The 22,010-nt window shown below is 39.0% G+C and overlaps 1 protein-coding gene across 2 annotated transcripts; it reads left to right on the top strand.

Moving 5' to 3' along the window:
* The first annotated feature begins 46 nt into the window (after window positions 1-46).
* On the top strand, window positions 47-21,227 carry setd4 (SET domain containing 4). Of its 2 annotated transcripts, none has more exons than XM_030156907.1 (13): window positions 47-258; window positions 5,783-5,874; window positions 6,676-6,771; window positions 6,977-7,014; window positions 7,560-7,648; window positions 10,722-10,958; window positions 13,300-13,359; window positions 14,644-14,773; window positions 14,885-15,059; window positions 16,417-16,495; window positions 18,322-18,402; window positions 18,543-18,666; window positions 20,447-21,227. In XM_030156907.1, exons 2-13 carry the CDS (start codon window positions 5,799-5,801, stop codon window positions 20,624-20,626), a joined length of 1,365 nt encoding a protein of 454 aa, XP_030012767.1. In that variant the 5' UTR covers window positions 47-258; window positions 5,783-5,798; the 3' UTR covers window positions 20,627-21,227. The 2 variants fall into 2 exon arrangements, with proteins under 2 accessions (XP_030012767.1, XP_030012768.1); XM_030156908.1 differs by having other exon boundaries at window positions 47-301.
* Window positions 21,228-22,010: the final 783 nt, after the last annotated feature.

Raw genomic sequence — 22,010 nt, 5'->3', positions numbered from 1 at the left:
CACTTCTGCGCAACAGGAGTGCGCATACCCGGAAAAATAAGCTAACCACGTGGTTTTGAGGTCTCCCACTGCCTGTGCTGAGTGAAGTTAAAAATGATAGGTGTATAAAATATGTTTGTGGGCCTAACAGTATTGCTTTTGTTCATACGGAAATGTTTTCGATAATATTTTGTTTTGTGACATATAATTCTTTTTTTGGAAATTCGCAACGGTGTAATAATGTCACACCAGTAACATAGCAACAAGGCTTCTTTTAAGGTGAGTTTTTCAGCTGTTTAAGGTGTCACCCAGCCTATAGAAGGTAACTAATGTGTATTTTTACTATATGGTGCTACTATTTATACGTAAACGTTTATGTATTTCATGAGCCAATTGTTTGGGAAAAAAATTAAGTAAGAAATTCCAGAATCTATTTGGGAAGTGTATTTCTGGTATAATTTAATATCAGTCCGTTTTCCTTGCATTCAGGTGTTTTGTGTAGCACTTTCTGCAGGACTGGATAATGTTTGTGTCCACAGAAACAGTGTCCCTCATTTTGATTTAAGATTAGAGAACAGATTTTGTTGTAAATTCATGAATTTAAGGAGATTATAGGAGTTATAGGTTGTAGTAAATATCCATATCATTAACCCTTTCATGCATGAATTATGAGAACCTTAGTGAATTTTTTTTTCTTGAGTGATTTTTGTCCCTCTTTAGGCATGAAAAAAACAATGCAACTGAAATTTTTTTATGAACCTATTTTTTTCATGGAGTTACAAAAATGTCCACTCAGCTGGACATCATGCATTTAATTTTTAAAGCAAAGAAACACGTATTTAAAACCCATCATCAGAAAGTGAGAAACTACGGAAGCGTATTGCATTCACAAAAAAAATAATTTCGGCTCTGTTTTTCTGAATTAATGAGATAATTATCTCATAATTACGAGAAAAAATAAGTTAAAAAAAAAAATCGGCGCTGTTTTTCTGAGTTTATGAGATACTGTTTCCTGAAAAAAAAAAAAAAAAAAAAAAGCTCTGTTTTTCTGAGTTTATGAGATACTGTTTGCTGAAAAAAAAAAAAAAAAAAAAAAAGCTCTGTTTTTATGAGTTTACGAGATACTGTTTTCCGGAAAAAAAAAAAAAAAAAGCCCTGTCTTTATGAGTTTATGAGATACTGTTTTCCGGAAAAAAAAAAAAAAAAGCTCTGTTTTTATGAGTTTACGAGATACTGTTTTCCGGGAAAAAAAAAAAAAAAGCTCTGTTTTTATGAGTTTACGAGATACTGTTTTCCGGGAAAAAAAAAAAAAAAAAAGCTCTGTTTTTATGAGTTTATGAGATACTGTTTTCCGAAAAAAAAAAAAAAAAAAGCTCTGTTTTTATGAGTTTACGAGATACTGTTTTCTAAAAAAAAAAAAAATGTGTCTGTGTTTCTGTGTCAGTGGGACAGTGGTCCCTGGTCCAGGCAGGAGCTCCTTCTATCTGTGCTGCTGAAAGCCTCTCGGGGGAGCGTGAAGTTGTTTCCGTTCTCGTAACCGGTTCCGATTACGGATCATGGAACTAGTTTCGTTCACAGAAATCAGAACCAAGCCCCACTTTGTGCACGGATCAAGCCCTTCAAGCACACCGGCGCTCGGAGCCTGTAGCCCTGCTTCCTGACAGGGCACGACCGCGGTGATGGGAGTTGGCATTAATGAAGCCAAATAAAATGACATTCACCAGCATTAAAGAAAATATACACAGCAGAAGAGTGCAAATGTGGATTCATTTATTTGTCGGACCTGATGGAAAGCATTAGTCAGAACTAGATCCATGGAGGAGCGGCTTGGTGAACCGGTTCGTCCCCCCTCCAATAACTTTCCATCAGGTCCAGGTGGACAGCTATCCGCTCCCCGGTGTGTAAGCCGGACTGGAGCGGGTGGACGGAGCAGCTCAACTCGACAGAACCCCGGTGCTCGGAGCCTGTAGCCCGGCTTCCTGACAGGACAGGACGCGGTGATGGGAGTTGGCATTAATGACTACCACTACTACTAGGACTCCTGCCATGGAGCGGGTGTCCTGTCCCGGTGCATTGGGCCGACCAGGTGAACCAGTGTTTTCCATGGCTGGTGGTCCTGTGCCAGCTGCTTTGCGTCCTCCATGGTAACTCCATGTTGTTGGAGGTCGCCTGCAATGACGTCGAGCCATCGGGTGTGGGACTTGCCTTGTAGTCGTTTCCAGTCTGTGGCCTTTGGGTCAAACTGAAGGATGGCTCTTGTTGGATGGTCAGGAGGGAGGCGGAGGACATGACCGAACCAGCGGGGGCAACGTTGCGCGGCCAGGCTGGATGCTTTGGGCTGGCGTGTGCGGGCTCCAAGCACCTGATTGGAAACCCGCCGGGTCCACCTGATGTTTTCGATGGTTCTGAGAGCCCTGCTATCAAAGCCATCTATTCTGGCAGCCAGAGTCTGGTTTAAGGGCCATGTTTCCGAGCCATAGAGCAGGATGGAGAGGACGGCAGAGTTGTAGATCCAGAGCTTCGTCCTGCGTGAGATGGTCTGGTTACGCCACAGTGGTTTCCAGAGAGACTGCAGAGCTGCTGCTGCCAGGGCCCTTCTGCGGGTAATCTCTGGTTTTAGGTCCCCGTTGTCTGTCATCACCCCAGATACACAAAGCTCTTGACAGGTTCTACAATGTCATTACCAAGCTGCAAGGGAGGTGGATCTGGCCCATCACCGACATGCATGAGCTTGGTTTTTGTCCAGTTCACTTGGAGGCCAAGCTTCTGTGCCTCTTCACTGTAACTGCCCAGAGCATCTGTCAGCTGACTGTAGGATGTGCTGAGCAGGATGGTGTCAGCAGCGTACTCCAGGTCCTGGCATTAATGAAGTCAAATAAAATGACATTCACCAGCATTAAAGAAAATATACACAGCAGAAGAGTGCAAATGTGGATTCATTTATTTGTCGGACCTAATGGAACGCATTAGTCAGAACTAGATCCGTGGAGGAGCTCTTGGTGCCCCGGTTCACCCCCCACCCCCATAGCTTTCCACCTAGACCTGATGGAAAGCTGTCCGGGGGTGGGGGGTGAACCGGGACACCAAGACGCATATTTTCTTTAATCATGGTGAATGTCATTTTATTTGACTTCATTAATGCCAACTCCCATCACCGTGTCCTGTCCTGTCAGGAAGCCGGGCTACAGGCTCCGAGCGCCGCTGTTCTGTCGAGTTGAGCCCGCACACGCCAGCCCAAAGCATCCAGCCTGGCCGCGCAACGTCGCCCCCGCTGGTTCGGTCATGTCCTCCGCCTCCCTCCTGACCATCCAACAAGAGCCATCCTTCAGTTTGACCCAAAGGCCGCAGACTGGAAACGACCACTAGGCAAGTCCCGCACCCGATGGCTCGACGTCATTGCAGGCGACCTCCAACAACATGGAGTTACCATGGAGGACGCAGAGCAGCTGGCACAGGACCACCAGCCATGGAAAACACTGGTTCACCTGGTCGGCCCAATGCACCGGGACAGGACACCCGCTCCATGGCAGGAGTCCTAGTAGTAGTGGTAGTCATTAATGCCAACTCCCATCACCGCGTCTTGTCCTGTCAGGAAGCCGGGCTACAGGCTCCGAGCGCCGGGGTTCTGTCGAGTTGAGCTGCTCCGTCCACCCGCTCCAGTCCGGCTTACACACCGGGGATTGGATAGGTGTCCACCTGGACCTGATGGAAAGTTATTGGAGGGGGGACGAACCGGTACACCAAGCCGCTCCTCCATGGATCTAGTTCTGACTAATGCTTTCCATCAGGTCCGACAAATAAATGAATCCACATTTGCACTCTTCTGCTGTGTATATTTTCTTTAATGCTGGTGAATGTCATTTTATTTGACTTCATTAATGCCAACTCCCATCACCGCGGTCGTGCCCTGTCAGGAAGCAGGGCTACAGGCTCCGAGCGCCGGTGTGCTTGAAGGGCTTGATCCGTGCACAAAGCGGGGCTTGGTTCTGATTTCTGTGAACGAAACTAGTTCCATGATCCGTAATCGGAACCGGTTACGAGAACGGAAACAACTTCACGCTCCCCCGAGAGGCTTTCAGCAGCACAGATAGAAGGAGCTCCTGCCTGGACCAGGGACCACTGTCCCACTGACACAGAAACACAGACACTTTTTTTTTTTCTTCAGAAAACAGTATCTCGTAAACTCAGAAAAACAGAGCTTTTTTTTTTTTTTTTTTCTCCGGAAAACAGTATCTCGTAAACTCATAAAAACAGAGCTTTTTTTTTTTTTTTTCAGCAAACAGTATCTCATAAACTCAGAAAAACAGAGCTTTTTTTTTTTTTTTCAGGAAACAGTATCTCATAAACTCAGAAAAACAGCGCCGATTTTTTTTAAACTTATTCTTTCTCGTAATTATGAGATAATTATCTCATTAAATCAGAAAAACAGAGCCGAAATTATTTTTTTTTGTGAATGCAATACGCTTCCGTAAGAAACTGTGAAAACTATGAAATAAAAACATTTTTAATGCAGCTAATCTGATGTTTTCTCACATTTGAACATACTCTAATACTAGTTGTTACTCAATTCATGGAGATAATATGCCAAAAAAAACTTGTTTAAGAAAACTTTTAATTACAGTCTAATAACATTTAGCAATTGATTTACACTAAAACATATTACGGCAGATCAGGTTCATCAAGAACAACCAAGTTATTTTTTTCCATTTTATTTATTTATTTAGACAAGGACAATGCACAATACACATTAACCTTAAAAGGGAGAGATGTAGTGTGCCAGGTTGTAGCAGTAGTGCTAATTTCCACCTGCAGTCCCTGGACAGGCTGATGTTCTCATTTAAAAAAACAGACATTAATAAAAACTAAAACATTAAAAAACAGTAAAAAAAAAAAAAAAAAGCATTTCTCTAACTCCATCTATATAAAATATTCATTCACATCCAACCATTCACTCTTATTCCTCCCACTGCATTCTGTCACACACATTAATGGTATCAATTGCAGTGGATGGGATGTTGCATAAGTGTCCACTGTGTTGGCTGATATGGAACTAAAACAACAAAACCCATGAATATACACAAGAACATCTGTAGAATAGCTGACCACTGTAGTGACAACTATGCATGAAAGGGTTAAATGCAAGATAAACTGTAGGTGCATCATTTTTATTCAGGGCTGAGAATGAAACATTAATTAATCATCAAGCTTCTGTCCTTGAGGGTTTGGTTATTCATTTTTAATACACAAATTTAAAATGTATGTAAGAACAGCTGAAGGGAAAAGCCCTTCATCACTAAAACCATAACAACTGGGAAACTCGAAACGTCACTTTATTCCTGCTGTATATTTGTTTGGGACAAGTAAAAGTTGCATTCAAATAAAATTCTTCTCACACTGAAGATTTTCCATGTAACTTGCAGAGTCTGTTGTATGAGTTATTATTTTTAAGTTATTAAGTTGTGTTAAAATGTGTCTCACAGCACTGGTAACATGTACCCCATTGCTTCACACAAACATTGCACTGTTGACTGTTCTCTCATTTAGCTTGGTAAAATCTGCTGAGTCAAAGTGGGAAATATTTTGCTGGTTGTTGTTAAATACATGTTAGTATTCTGTGTATTTAAGAGTGACCGAAAAACTTAAAGTTTGTACTTGTCTTATTTTTCTCTAGATAATCTTGTCAAGTCACCAAACGGTTTTGTTAAAGCTGGAAAAAAAAAAGTGATCTTCAGTTGTAAAGAGAAATACAAAACAGAGAATCAGTGATGAAAATGTGTTTATTGTGTGTGTTTTTACCTAACAGGGTCACGTTTGTGGTCATGAGGAGCCGGAACCGCCGAGCTGGACGAGTCGCAAGGAAGAGGAGGCAGAAACATGAGGCCTCTATACAGTCAGGTACAATTACCTTAATGATTAACTTAATGCTGTGTGACTTAATCATTATTAAGTTTTTTTAGTTTTAATTGTTACAGTTTTCATCAGTTTGTGTTTTTGTTTAATCTTTCAACATTATTTTCAATGTCTATTTGTTTCACAAGTACAGAAGTAGCTTTACTTTTATTTTTCAAATTTAATCAGAATAAGCTATTATTTATTTATAGTTATTATTTATTTAGTTTTAGTGTTGTTGTTAGTTTTTCAGGTTCTATGATGAAAGGCTCAAGTTAAAATGATGGTTTAACATGAAAACATGATTTGTAAAACCATTGTTTGGTAAATGTCCTAAACTGTGCAAAGCCATTTTAATAGAAAATATTTTATTATTATTAGTAGTAGTAGTTGTAGTAGTAGTAGTAGTATTTCATATAGCCATTTTGGTCCACAGTGCTGACTGGGGTAGAAACAAAACAGGTGATTTTTACCTGCAATTCTATTTTTGCTTTAGTAAGTTTAGTGTCATTCATTGTACTTTAGTAAAAATAATTATAAGAGCAAGAAGAAGAAACTACTACTACCACTACTACTACTTTTACTTGGGGTTAGGGGTTTTTTTTATTTTTCAAAGTACTCCGATTCTTTCTGTAGGTTAAAACCACTAGAAAACAACATGAAAAAAACATGACTAGGTTTAGAAAACTTTATTCATTTTAATTTCATTTGAGAAAATATTTCTTTTCACTGGTAGTTTTCAATTTTTGAATAACCCTGACTGTGAGCTGCCTGAAAACATCAGTTCATGTCTTTCTCTGTGTGTAGTTTCTCTGTGCCACCAGCAGCAGTATGTGAGGCTCATGAAGTTCCTTCACCAGCGAGGATTCACTTCCACACAGCTGCAGCCAGCCACCTTCACTGGTACAACCATCTTTATCTGACATACTTCAACAATATCACTATAAGTCGGATTTCACATGACACACAATGTACAATTCAGTGCAAGAAATACACATCCAGCATCAGATTGTGCATCATTATATTCATATGTGCATTAAGGTTGAATTGAACAATATTTAGATAAAAAATTCAATCTATATGTGTGCGCTTTACTTTTGCGGTACAGACACAGGAAGGGGATTGCAGACTCTCCAGATAATAAAGGTGAGCCACATAACATGATTGACCAATGTAATTTATTGCAAGAAAATATCAAGTATTGCTAATATGAATTTATAAAGAAGTTGTTATTTTACTTCAAGGATCCACTCCAGTGCTTACCATAAAGAAAATTTATGCACCAAGAATATATCAGAAGAAGAATTTAAGTTTGGTTTTGTTCTGAAAACCATAAAAATGTTGATTTTTGATTGAGTTTGTCAGACATAATTGTTCTTTTACGTTATCCATTTGCGTTTCCAATTCTTTTGAGCTCAACGTCTCAGGAACACAGTCACAGATGTTTTCTAATCTGGCTCATTCAAACTCTTGGACTCAGGATGAACTGATTAGAATTTGGTGGTTAACTGTTACTGTTACTGCAGGCCAACAAGGTGTTTTTTCTCATGTAACTCATGAATTTAGGAGGCTATACCTCTCTAAGAAAAATATAGTTAAAATATAGTGAAGGCTGTCATACATCAGTAGACTCATACATGTCCATAAAATGTTTATATTCTTTTTAACGTAAAATTGTTCTGTCTCTTCAGCCTGGACAGCTGATTATTTCTTTGCCAGAGTCCTGTCTTCTCACAACCTCTACTGTTCTGAGCAGCTACCTCGCACCATATATCAAGAGGTAAACACAGTAAACAACTACAAATTATTAATCATCAATCAAGTCAATTTTTGGTCCAATTTGTGATATCTGAATCATTTTATTCACCTTACACTGCTGCTTCATTTTTCATCATTGGCAATGACCTGAAGAAAAATATGACACAGGCAGAAGAAATAAATCTGGTTTTCCATGAAATATATTACAGTTGTGTCTGCAAGATACCACTCATTCTTATGAATGAAATAATTGAGACGTCTGCCTTTAAACACACATGAACTCTGCTGACATCCCATTCTTAATTCGTAGGGTTTAATATGGAGTTGTTCCATCCTTTGAAAATACACTAAGAGGCAATAGAAACGCAACATTGTGTTTTTGTGATATTCATTTGAATTTTTCATAATTTATTGAGGAACATCAATTTGTATCATATTGAACACGAATGACAAAAACAACCAAAGCCGAAAACAATATCAGCAACGTCAGCACCAAACCCACATTGGCACGGTATGACCGGATGCCATCCTCTCGTAGCTGACGTCACACTGTGCTGGAGCTGATAGGCCTTTGGTGACGTCCTGTTGTCTCTGCAGCACTACGAGTCACTGGCAGAAAACGGTCACGCAGGTGCATGACTCGTAGGTGCCGATCCTGTGCACGGGTAGTAACACGTGGTTGGCCGGGTCGTGGTTTGTCCGCCGTTGCACCTGTCTGTGCATAGCATGTCTGCAGGGGTGAGATGGTGGATCTGTGAACTCCAAAATGCCTTGCTACCCTCGCTTCAGACATTCCGGATCTCAGCATACCAATGGCTTACTTCCTCATGTTTGCTGCTAAGTGTGGCATGGTGACCGTTTGCGACAGCTTGCATTTTTCCTCCGGGTTTTTATAGCCTTGGCCAGTTGAGCAATAGTCATCAAAAGAACTCATTAAAAGTTTTCAAACAATGTCAGATCAAACCACTCCTGAAAAATCAGGGATTGGCACCGTCCACCACGTGATTTTAGTGCCTGAGCTGAAAAATGTGGTTCCATTGTTTCAATACTCACCAGTGATTGCCAACAAATTATGTTTTGCATACAAAGTAGTTGCATGCGATTTTACTCTATTTTGTACTTTGTTGCGTCTCTAATGCCCCTTAGTGTGTAACACTTTCAACTCTACTGGGAAGGCTTTCCACAAGGTTTAGGTGTGTGTTTGTGGGACTTTTTGACCATTTTTCTAGAAGCGCATTTGTGAGATCAGGCACTGATGTTGGACGAGAAGGCCTGGCTCACAGTCTCCAAGGTGTTCTGTCAGGTTGTTCAGGCCATTCAAGTTCCTCCACACCAAACTCACTCATCTTTATGGACCTTGTCTTGTGAACTGGTGCTCAGTCATGTTGGAACAGGAAGGGGTCATCCCCAAACAGTTCCCACAAAGCTGGTAGCATGAAATTGTTCAAAATGTCTTGTTCTGCTGAAGCATTAAAAGTCCCTTTCACATTCAAACTCATTTTCGTTCAGGGGCCACTTTCACCTCAATATGGTCTCCAGTGGGCCGGACCAGTAAAAAAATGACATAATAACCTAGAAATAATGACAACTCCAAATTTTGTCTTTGTTTTAGTGCAAAAAAAACCCCATTAAATTATGAAAATACTTACTTTTGTAAACTACCCAAACAAAAAAGATGTGAATAACTTGAAAAAACTGAAATTTCTTAAGAAAAATAAGTGTAATTTTAGCCAGTGAAAAAAGTAAAATTACATTATGATAATGTTTACATCTATGTTTCCTTAAAAATCTGAATAACGTGAACAACTTGAATTGTCTTAAGAAAAACAAGTGCAATTTTAACAGTATTCTGCCTCAGTTTATTAGTTTATCCATTACACATGTGCGTTACAACTTACATTACAATTACAAATACACAAAACATTTAGTAACAGGTACAGGGTGACACAAAAAAACGGGAACTTTTTAACAATCCAATAAAACCAAGAGTGATGGAAGAAAAATATTTTATTCATAGTAATTGAAACCTTAAAACATGCCATTTAAGAAACAATGATGGAATTTTCATTTTTTAAAAATTACTTCCGGTAGATGGCGTCCTCCTGTACGAATACATTCTTGAAATCTGCTGTTTAGATTCCTCATTGACCGCTGCAACATCTCAGCTGGGATACTGTGAATTTCATTCTGAATTCTCTGTTTTAACTCATCCAGAGTTCTTGGTCGAGTCGTGTACACTTTACTCTTGAGATAGCCCCACAAGAAAAAATCACAAACGGACAAATCTGGCGATCTAGGGGGCCGGGGAACGTTACTGAATCTTGAGATCACACGGTTACCGAACAATTCTCGCACAGCCGCCAATGGTTACTAAAATGGGGGTGTGTTTACTTGCTCAAGGTCACTTTCTTGCATTGCTGCCACTTGCTCATGTCTGCCAATACGCACTTCAAAAATTCCCGTTTTTTTTGGGTCACCCTGTAATTTAAAAAAAATGAAAATTCCATCATTGTTTCTTAAATGGCATGTTTTAAGGTTTCAATTACTATGAATATAATATTTTTCTTCCATCACTCTTGGCTTTATTGGATTGTTAAAAAGTTCCCTTTTTTTGTGTCACCCTGTATAATATTGATGAAATTGCATTTACTTCTCTCAAGACATTTCACGTTCATATTTCTTCAGGCTATTCACATTTTTTGTAAAAGGATTATTTGTTTATGTAAACATTTTCATGTAATTTTACTTTTTTTTTTTACACTAAAACAAAGATAAAATCTGCAGTTGTTAGTATTTATAGATTATTATGACAGTATTTTTCTGGTCAGACCCAATTGAGACCTAATTGGTTTATGTGTATGTATGGAACCTGAAATAAAATGATTTTTACCCTATTGATTTATGTCTTCAGTGTCATTTTTGCATTTCACAAGTTCATCCCATGGGCCAGATTGGACCCTTTGGCGGGCCGGATTTGGCCCCCGGGCCACATGTTTGACACCTGCGTTGTAGATCATGTATACTTCGGTGTATTTTGGAAATTTACCACCAACAGTCCCGTTTACTAGTGTCACTGACTCAAACTGTGTCCACAGCTGGAAGCCCCACCTCTCTCCTCTGTTGGTGCTCTGTGTGTTCCTGGTGTGTGAGCGACACAGAGGGGAGGTCTCTGATTGGTTCCCTTATATCGACGTACTGCCCACCACCTACACCTGCCCTGCCTATTTCACGGATGCTGTCATGGACGTGCTACCAGCAGTGGTGCGAAGGCGGGCCTTAGAGCAGAGGGAGGCCGTGCAGGAGCTCCATTCCTCCCATCAAGACTTTTTCAGGTAGAGGTTTTTATCTGCGAGGAACAACATACGTAGGTTAAGTTAAAAAAAAAACAAAAAAAAAAACAGGGTTACAGATTAATCTTAACCCTTTAACTGCCTGTTCCACCATATGGTTGAGTTACTCATCAGGTTCCTCTTAGTGGGGTAGTTAAAGGGTTAAAACACTGGACATTTATTGGTCTAATGCAGGGGTGGTCAACCCTGGTCCTGGAAAGCCACAATCCTGCATGTTTTAGATGTTTCCCTCTTCCAGCACACCTGACGGTCATTATCAGGCTTCTGCAGAGCTTCATGATAGGCTTATCATTTGAATCAGGTGTGCTGTAAGAGGGATACATCTAAAACATATAGGACTGTGGCTCTCCAGGACCAGGGTTGGCCACCCCTGGTCTAATGTCATTGGAACAACCTTGTTCTAATGTGGGAATGTGAAGAATTATGTTACAAAGGACTAAGACAAGATGAGATAAGACCAGGAGTCAAAATCAGTACAACCTGTCCAACTTGTTCCAATGTTCATACAGGCAAATGAATGTTTTAGACAGACTTGATAGAATCTTCTGTGTCATGAATTTTAATCTTTTTAAAGATTTTTTTTTTTTTTTTTTAAGATTTTGTGGCATTGTTGGGTTAAACAATCAAACACTGAAACTATTTCCTTAGAAGTACCTGATGTGGGTGAGTTAACAGTATTATGTTTTATTATTACAAAATAAATGTAATGTTTAGTATATACAGTTCAGCCAAGTAGTCCTCTGTATTTATCGACTCCATTCATTTAGAAGTGTATGCCCTAACTTTGACCACTGTGTTTTGAACTTCCTAACGCTGGCTGTATTTTTGACACATAGATAATTGAATTTATATGCAAAGATTGTTCGCAAGATACTTTTTAATATGCAAATGCTTCGATTGGAGCTTGACAGAACATCTATATTTATATACAGGATGGGGAAGCAAAATTTACAATGAACATTTAGTTGTTTTTTCTCAGCAGGAACTACATCAGTTGTTTTGAAACCAAACATATATTGATGTCATAATCATACCTAACACTATTATCCATACCTTTTCAGAAACTTTTGCCCATATGAGTAATCAGGAAAGCAAACATCAAAGAGTGTGTGATTTGCTGAATGCACTCGTCACACCAAAGGAGATTTCAAAAATAGTTGGAGTGTCCACAAAGACTGTTTATAATGGAAAGAAGAGAATGACTATAAGCAAAACTATTACGAGAAAGTCTGGAAGATACTATTAAAGAAGAATGGGAGAAGTTGTCACCCGAATATTTGAGGAACACTTGCACAAATTTCAGGAAGCGTGTGAAGGCAGTTATTGAGAAAGAAGGAGGACACATAGAATAAAAACATTTTCTATTCTGTCAATTTTCTTGTGGCAAATAAATTCTCATGACTTTCAATAAACTAACTGGTCATACACTGTCTTTCAATCCCTGCCTCAAAATATTGTAAATTTTGCTTCCCCACCCTGTATATTTACAGCCCTGTTATTCAGTGAGACTCCCTGGAGTATTTACATTTACATTTATGCATTTGGCAGATGCTTTTTTTCCAAAGCGACTTACCAGGAAAGATTAAGAATCAAGCTCTCTCTCTCTCCTTCTTCTGTAAAGCACTTTAAAATAACCACAGTGGACCAAAGTGCTGTACAGAAGAATAAATAAAAAACAAAATAAAAGAATAAAATACAAGAATAGATTAAAGACATAAAACAGCTGTACAGTTAAAAACAGTGTCGTACAGAAGAATAAAAAAGCAAAATGATAGACTAAAATACAAGAATATAATCCTGTAGACAGACAAATGCAAGTCAACATGTAACATCTTCAGAGGTAATTATGCTTTATCTCAGTGGACATAATGCAGAAATCCATTTATGAATGTGAGCAGTGGGTGTTCTCCAAAAGCCAAGTGGCAGACATGGTCAGTTTGTGCTGTTTGGCTGCAGTTTCTTCTTTCACTGCACTTCAGTTTGCAGCTGATACTGAATTGAATTAGTGCATCTGCAACTGGTAAATAAAATGCAATGTATGTCAACAGCATCCTAAACAATGCAGACTAATAAATAAACTGTCCTTTGTGGATTGTGAGAACACTAAAGAACATCTGCACCACCCACTGCTTGTCTGATTGTCAGTTTACAGATTAGATCAGCTCAAACCTGCTGCTGTTTTCATTCCCCTCCTGCATAGAGGCAGATATTTTCGCTGTAGTTCATCTCATGTGTAACACACTTCATGTCAGCGGTGCCACAGAGAGAGAAACCAATGTCAGCAGTGTCATATGGTGTCGTTTGGTTTGTGTTCTGGCTCCAGATCTCTGCAGCCGATCCTGAGTCAGGCAGTGGAGGAAGTGTTGACGTATGAGGCACTGAGGTACTCACACTAACACCCATGTAGTGGTGATGATAAATGTTCTGACATTTACTCAGAAAATGTGACATATCGTTAGCCCCATAATAGAATAGAATAGAATAGATCTTTATAGTCACTGTTACAGGAACAATGAAAATCTGTTTAGAGCACAGGTGTTAAACATATGGCCCAGGGGCCAAAACCAGCCCGCTGAAGGGTCCAGTCCGACCCCTGGGATGAATTTGTGAAATGCAGAAATTACACTGAAGATATTGACAATCAAGGATGTTAAAATCATATTGGGTCAATTGAATCTAAAGTGGGTCAGACCAGTGAAAATACTATCATAATAACCTATAAATAATGAAAACGGCAAATTTCCTCTTTGTTTTAGTGTAAAAAATTTATATTACACAAAAATCTTTACATTTACAGACTAGCCTTTTACAAAAAATGTGAATCACCTGAAATGTCTTAAGAGAAGTATGTGGAATTGTACCAATATTCTGCCTGTTACTAAATATTTGGTGTATTTGTAGATCCATTGTGATATGCAAGTTGTGATGCATATGTATAAATGATAAACTAATTGCTTAATATTGTTAAAATTACGCTTATTTTTCTTAAGAATTTTCAGGTTGATCAGATTTTTTCATGTTGCGTTCGAGTACGGTTCGTAGATGTCAACATTTTCATTAGGGAATTTGACTTTTTTCACTCAAAAACATAGAAAAAAACTTCGGAGTTGACATTATTAAAAGTTCTTATCCCATTATTTATATTCTTTTACTGGTCCAGCCCAATTTATATCATATTAGGCTGTATGTGGCCCCTGAACTAAAATGAGTTTGACACCCCTGGTTTAGAGGCTCTGTTTTGTTTAGCAGCAAAAACACTTAGTGCAAAAAGACTCTATGAAAAATATCACACAACATACTGAAACATATAGGCAATGTGCAAAAGCTACAAGATAAAATATTAAATACACATATACTACTAAAATACTACAAAAGCTACTGAAATATACAAAAAGCTAACTCTACACTACAGATGAGAAATATGTATAACAATTAAGGATAATTGCAGAAGTCATATGTTTTTTCAGATCATACTCAGTGATGCAAAATGAAGCAGCCGTGTAAGTAGAGTAAATATACACAGATATCACAATTTGGCCAAAAATATGACTTAGGCAATTATGATACGAGGTTAACGATATAAGAAATGCAGTTTTGACAGCTGCTTCAGGACCTGACTTAATCACAGGGATCAAATAGTGAAGGTATTTGACATTTTCTCCTCCAGGTGGGCGTGGTGTAGCATCAACACTCGCTCTGTCTTCATGTCCCATCCATCCAACCATTTCCTGTCTGGACAGGACATCTATGCTTTAGCTCCTTTCCTGGACCTGCTCAACCACCGACCCGATGTTCAGGTATTGTAAAGAACATGTTATAGTCAGCAGTCACTGTAAATACTGACCGGGTGTTGAGTTTTAAAGGGTGGAGAAGCTGTGAGATTTCAACAATCACCTTTTTGGTTGTAGGTTTCAGCCAGTTTCAACGACTCCACCAAAAGTTATGAAATACAGAGTGTTTCCGGGACTCTCCGCTACCAACAGGCTTTCATCAACTATGGCTCCCATGATAACCAGCGGCTGCTGCTAGAGTATGGATTTGTCGCCCCTGGCAACCCCCACAGTGTGGTGTATGTGGACACAGGTGAGGTAAAATAAAGAGGTGTACCTGAAGGTATCACAGATTAATGTCTGATGAGTCTGAAGCATTGTAGTTATTTTTCACCGGTACAGTTCTAAGAAGTGTGGTTTCATTTCTAGTCATCATCACCTAGTGCAGGGGTGTCAAACTCATTTTAGTTCAGGGGCCACATTTACCCCAATTTGATCTGAAGTGGGCCGGAACCAGTAAAATAGTAACAGTGAAAAAAGTAAAACTATATTATGATCAGGTTTACATCTACAAAGTTTCCTTAAAAATCTGGATAACATGAACAACTGAATTGTCTTAAGAAAAACAAGTGCAATTTTAACAATATTCTGCCTCGGTTTATCATTCACACATGTGCATTACAATCACACAAAAGATTTAGTAAAAGGCAGAATATTGATAAAATTGCTGTCAGGTTCAGATCACCTAGATATAAGGAAAGACACAAGAACACACAGGAGTCAAGTATCTCTTGCTCACGAGGAGAGTAGTTGACAGAACACTGCTCAGTCACAATGTCCCAACTCACTCTGAGGGTCCTGCCCTTGCTCTCCTCATTTATTTCATTTGGGTGTTCCCTAGTTACATGGGTGTGATTAGTCTGAGGGTTTACATATTGATCACATTGTTAGTACATGGGTGCATGATTATTTTCGTCTTATTAAATGTCAAGCTGAATCATCCAGACGCATCTGTGTAGCCTTTGTGTGAACTTCTGCTTTCGATCAGACGACAAGGGTCAACTGGTTTCCAAGGCACGGTCCCCATCCTCCAGGGTGCTTTCACTTCTGCAAAACCTGTAAAAGAACTCTAAGAGCACTTTGCCCTCATTCAACATTGCATATAATAACATGATAAGTATGGCATGAATGTGATAACTTATGCACAATTATTCTAACAATTCCATTTACATTTCTTAAGACATTTCCCTTTGCTTATTTTTGTTCAGGTTATTCACTTTTTTGTAAAAGTATAGTTTGGCAATGTAAACATTTTCATGTAATTTTACTTTTTTTACACCTATAAAACAAAGAGTTTGGGGTTGTCATAATCTATAGGTTATAATGATAATATTTTACTGCTCTGATCCACTTGAAATCTAATTGGACTGTATGTGGAACCTGAATTAAAATTATTTTGACACCATTGATTGTTAATATCTTCAGTGTAATTTTTGCATTTCACAAATTCATCCCGTGTTGGACCCTTGGGCGGGCCGGATTTGGCCCCCGGGCCGCATGTTTGACACCTGTGGACTAGTGTATAGTAGTTGTTTAATTTGATAAACGTGTAATTTTTAAACTATGCACATTTTGAGTGTTGTATGTGAACATTTCCGTCTGGTCTTCAGGTCTCATCTGTGAGGTTTTAAGAGGTGACAGGAGTTTGGACCAGAAGATGAAGTTCCTGAGAGAGAACAAGTTCCTTCAGTAAGAGTTTATCATTTTAGTTATAGAATGTCGCCAAGTACTGTTTTTGCAGCACAAGTACCAAATTTGAGGTAATAATTTGAGGTGTACTACTTTATACTCCTCCTTTACTACATTTTAGTTGGAAATGTTATAATGTTTTCTTAACTGTATTTGTCTTTTGTCATTTGACATATTTTTCAGATTTAATATTAGAGTATTTTAAATAACACATAGTTAATTTTATAATAATCACTAAAACATGTTTTTTGAGCTGTAAACAGAGGCCTGTGATGCAGTTGTAATGAAATGCATCAGTGCTGATGGTAATGCACATAAAAATTGACAGAAAATGTAAAAATCTACAATTTGTTGGTGAAGAGCTCAGCCCTCTTCTTCGTGCTTGAAAATATTTTTGAGCTTTTTCCTTCTTTTTCCAACATGGAGTCATATTTTTAGTATTGTTTTCGTACTGCTCTGCGTCATTACATTTACATTAAACAAAATCACTGTTGCCACCTCTAATCAAACGTGTAAAACCCACCTTACCTTGAGTCAGACTCTGCACAACCAACGTGATTCATTTTCTGATGTTCGAGCAGAAGCTGTTATCTCACAATAAGTAAAGCAGCTTTGCTTCAGAAAGTCGCTGCCTTCATCAGCTAATCTGTTCATTGGTTTGACTCCAAAATAATATAGTAAAACAAAGAGACGACAGGCTGCAGAAGTGCACTTTTTGACATTGGTAGCTTTAAGAGCATCTGAGGCCTTTAATTCCTTCATGTAAATGGATATTTATATTTAAGTAGGCCTTTATTAAGTGATAAAACCAGTACAAAAGCTTAAATTAACCCTTTCAAAGCCTCATGGTTCTGCATAAGTATCTTGTGATTCTCTGTCATACTGATGTTCCTGAAGTACTCCTGTATCACATCCAAACCTGTACATTCAGACACTAAACACTTCATTCTCAGCTTGTTTCCAACTTTGTAGCCAGTTTCAGAATTATGCAGTGGTTGGAGTTAGACTCACAACGGGGGCAAAGTTACACTTCAAAGATTAAACTATTGGTTTACAACCATTTTAATGTTTGACATCTTACCAAAAGTACCGTACTTTCCAAACTATAAGCCGCACCTGACTATAATCCGCACTCACCCTGTCTCCAGTGTCTCACCATCGCTTCATTGATGCCAAGGTTACATGCAGCAGCTCTGCTTCCTTCTTCGTCAGCCGGATCAATCATTAGCTGAGAAAACAGAAATTAGCCGCATCATTTTAGAGCCGCGGGTTCACAGTGTGTGGGGAAAAAAGTAGTAGCTTATAGACTGGAAATTACGGTACTGTGAAGTTGGCTCACATATCAGATATCAATTAATATTTACCACTCCACCAAAGAGTAGCTTGTCCCTTTAAACTTCTCACATGGTTTAATTTCATTAAATGCTCAAACATTACAGAACCAAAACTCAAAGATCCAAAGGCCAAAAAATTGATTTATGTATAAGAAGTTTATTATTTTCTTCTTTCTTCTCCATTAATTATGTGACAAGTCTACAGTTTTATCTGGTGTCCCCAATTATAATTGGTATTTTTCCAGGCAGGACTGAGTATCTTTACACTGCTGCATTTCTACTTCTACAAGAGTAAACTTCCAAAACACATTGTCATCAGGCCTTTGTGGATTTATTGTTTGGTAGTAAAAGTCTTTCAGCATCTGTTGTTAAATCCATTTCACTCGAGTCATATAATTAACAGGTGGAAGTTAAATGCTAAATAGTTTGTTCATGGCAAACAGTGATGACTACAAAGCAGTTCAGATCCTCTTGTTTTTTTTCTTCTGGCAGTGATCTGACCGTGTCCAGTGAAGGTCCTAGTTGGAGGCTGATGACGGCGCTCAGACTTTTGTCCCTTCCACAAACACTGTAGTAAGACCACATGTATTCACACACAGAGGACCTCAACCTGCTAACTCTCCAATTTCTCTGCATTTTAATTGGTCAACTGGCCAGTATTTGCAGTGTATCAGGGTGTAAGTGAATTACAGGTTGTTTGTATTTGTGTATAGTCATCAGTGGAAGGTGGTGTTACTCGGCCAGGCAGTGTGTGAGGACAGAGAGGAGTGGAGCGTCCAGACTGCAGAGACACTTTGTCAGTGTTTACTACAAGACACACACAGAGCCCTGGATAAGGTTTGTGTACACACCTGATTTTCTAGTAAAAACACACTTCACTTAAGACTTTAAAGGGTACCTGTGGTGAATTTTCATTGCTCGTTATTTCAAAAGATCACATATAATACTAGCAGTTCCGTCAGATAACTTTCATCTAGGGATGTAACAATTACCGGTATAGTGGTAAAATTTCCGGCAGTTAGTATTACCGTTTAAATTCTAATTATCATGATAACCCTGTTCGATTACCGCACTTTGAAAATCACGGTGATGCTGCTCATTTCCTGGAGAAGCAGATCAACCTAACATGTTTTAAATCCTCATATTTACATTTGTTCATTGAACAGTTCAGGAAAATATGATTGTGTTTCACTTTCTGTTTGTGTGTGTACAATAGTGTATATGTGTGACATTGTAAGTGATTTGATCTGGAAAATGGTCAAACAAGCTCCACTATGACCTGTCCAACTACTTTTTTTCCCATTCAAAAAACCACTCAGGAATCGATAGGATAATTGATAAGGAATTGGATTGGTAAGCAGAATGGACAATGGCATTGATATTGATCAAATCCTATTAATTCCCACCCCTGGTGCAGATATCTCTTAGGGTCATAAGGTTCCATCTTTAATGCACATTTGTATGTTTGATATTTACATGCTATTATTTCAGTGTTTCTGCCAACAGAAAGTACAAGGGTTGGACAAAATAATGGAAACACCTTCACCTCAAGATGATAATGCCCCAATCCATAGAGCTAGAATTGTTAAAGAATGGCATGAGGAACATTCTAATGAAGTTGAGCATCTCGTATGGCCGGCACAGTCCCCAGACCTCAACATTATTGAGCATTTATGGTCAGTTTTAGAGATTCAAGTAAGACGTCGATTTCCACCGCCATCGTCTCTAAAAGAGTTGGAGGGTATTCTAACTGAAGAATGGCTTAAAATTCCTTTGGAAACAATTCACAAGTTGTATGAATCAATACCTCGGAGAATTGAGGCTGTAATTGCCGCAAAAGGCGGACCTACACCATATTAAATTATATTTTGTTGATTTTTTTAAGGTGTTTCCATTATTTTGTCCAACCCCTGTACATTGTGCATGTTATTTCTTTTTTTTCAAAATATAACTTGGTTACATTATTTCAGTGTGTGTATTAGTACTTTTTGAACATTTTGAGCACAATTCAACAATACTGTGATAATAATGATAAGAAATTGATATGAAATTTTCATATCGTTACATCCCTACTTTCATCATATCCCGTTGTCAAGTATGTTCAAGTACTTAGTCACTGCTCCGTCAGAGACATGTTGCCTCCTTCACGGGCTGTTCCAGCACCAGAAGTGACGCAGTTTTGTTGTATTGTCCGATTACCTGGGCTGTGATGGACTGGTCACTGACCCCATGCAGCAGGGTTAGAGTTAGAGAAAGTCCGGAAATCCACTCAGCCTCGCTCACTGACTGCTGCTTGTTAGTTCGCACTCAATCACCGGGAAACAACGTGGGTACGTCACTTCTGGGGGGAGGGCATCCGGCATATCGTCTGTCCTTCTGTCTGTCTGTATGTGCAAAAACTTTGGCGTGAACTGAAGGCCAAGGGTTTTCAAGTGTGCACACATGTTTAATCACGCACCAGGGCTTCACTACATGTAACTTGGACTTTTCTATTGAACTAATGTTTGACCAAATCATTCTTCTTTATTATTGTCATTAGTAGTAGTAGCATTACTATTACTATTAATAATAATTGTAATAATAATGTGTGCTGTGCTGTATGTGTGTGTTTGCATAGATCCTCCAGCTCCTCCATGAGTCTGAGGAGCCAATCAGGGAGCAGCTCCATGTAGTCCAGTCCCTGCGACAAGAGGAGAAGTGCATTTTGAGAAGCTGCCTCGAGGTCCTACAGGCCATGTTGAGAAGACCTGATGACTTATTGCAATACCAACCGGATATCGATGATGCTGTCAGCTGACATCCGATTGTTGCAACAACCTGACAGTCACCACTATGAGCCATGCTGTTGGATGAAGTGGTTCCTGTCCACGATGCTCAACAGAAGCAGCAGGACAGCCTGATGTACTGTAAACACAGCGTCACAGGCCAGACCCTGGTGTGACGACAGAGGTTTAGTCCTGAACTGACCTTGAGGAAAATGGTGAATCCTACATAACAACCAGCAATAAGAGGGAAACACACTGAGCTGAATTAACTGTATACAAATTATACTTGTGAGCCTGACAAAGAAAGAGGAACAATTGGAATAAAGAACAGTAAAATATTTGACAAGGAAATTGCAAAATGACAAGGTTGTCATTTTAACATACCACCTGTAGGGATCAATACCCAGCTCAGTACTCCTGAGGTTTCCATTGAGATGAAACCCATTCCTTATGGTCATCTTACAATGCAAAAGTAACTCACTCTGCACTGACAGCTCCTAGCATCATGGCTAGACAAGTGTTCACATTGTGACAGTTTGAGTTTGATGCTTTAATTAATTTATGTTATATTATTTTATTATATTGATTTTTTTAGGGGTGCCAGCCAGGTCTCTCTCCTGACATATAAGATATTATGTCAGTCAGTTTAAGTCAGTCTTTTGCTTGAGTCTCAAACCACACCAAGGATGTGAGTTTTAATTAAACTCACACCCCACACATTAAATGACAAAGAAGAAAGCACACCTTTAAACCATTTAAAATTCAAAATCATGTATTAAACAATGATTATTAAAAAAAAAAATCACACAAATTCAAACCCACAGTTGCCCCCCCAAAGTCCAAACTCAACAAAATCCACCAACCAAGCAAAAATTCAAACTTAAATCTTACACCATGTAACAGTCTCTTGAAAGAAGAAAGTAACAAAAAAAAAAAAAAAAAACAGTTCAGTCCATTTAAACAAAATATTCCATTCCGGGTTTTCCGTTTCAGTTTATCAAAAAGGGGGGGAAAAAAATTCAGTTCGTTCCAGTTCGTTTAATAAAAAAAAAACAAGCACACAGTTCAGTTCAAGGCCTTTTTTAAAAAAAAACAAAAAACGAGAGAGCAGGAAAAAAAAATTTACTCACTCCGCTCCAATGTCCGGTCGCAGTCAGTCAGTCTGTCATTCAGTCCAGTCCAGTCAGTCGGTACTCCGGTCCGGGGTTTGCTCCTGGTTTACTGCTAAGTGAGGATGACTGTATTTGCTGCAGAGACGTGGATGGTTGTGAGGCACCGGAGGGAGAAAACGGACGGAGATGAACAGGGTTGGTATCGGGATTAACTGCCGTAATTTTGTCTCTAATAATGAGCTGTTGCTCCGACGCTACCGCGTCGTGCCGACTCGAACGCACCGCCGCACCCCCCGAATGCGGA

This window comes from Sphaeramia orbicularis, chromosome 15, assembly GCF_902148855.1.
Source record: "Sphaeramia orbicularis chromosome 15, fSphaOr1.1, whole genome shotgun sequence".
NCBI classification, from domain to species: Eukaryota; Metazoa; Chordata; class Actinopteri; order Kurtiformes; family Apogonidae; genus Sphaeramia; species Sphaeramia orbicularis.
The sequence above is the reverse complement of the archived record's forward strand: the minus strand, read 5'-3'. Positions and strand labels throughout refer to the sequence as shown.

Excerpts from the sequence above, each read along its gene's own strand:
- setd4 (XM_030156907.1), top strand. The coding sequence starts at position 5,799 with ATGAGGAGCCGGAACCGCCGAGCTGGACGAGTCGCAAGGAAGAGGAGG. Across the intron at positions 14,774-14,884 it reads ACCACCGACCCGATGTTCAG|GTTTCAGCCAGTTTCAACGA; the intron begins GTATTGTAAAGA and ends TTTTGGTTGTAG. Across the intron at positions 18,667-20,446 it reads CACACAGAGCCCTGGATAAG|ATCCTCCAGCTCCTCCATGA; the intron begins GTTTGTGTACAC and ends GTGTTTGCATAG.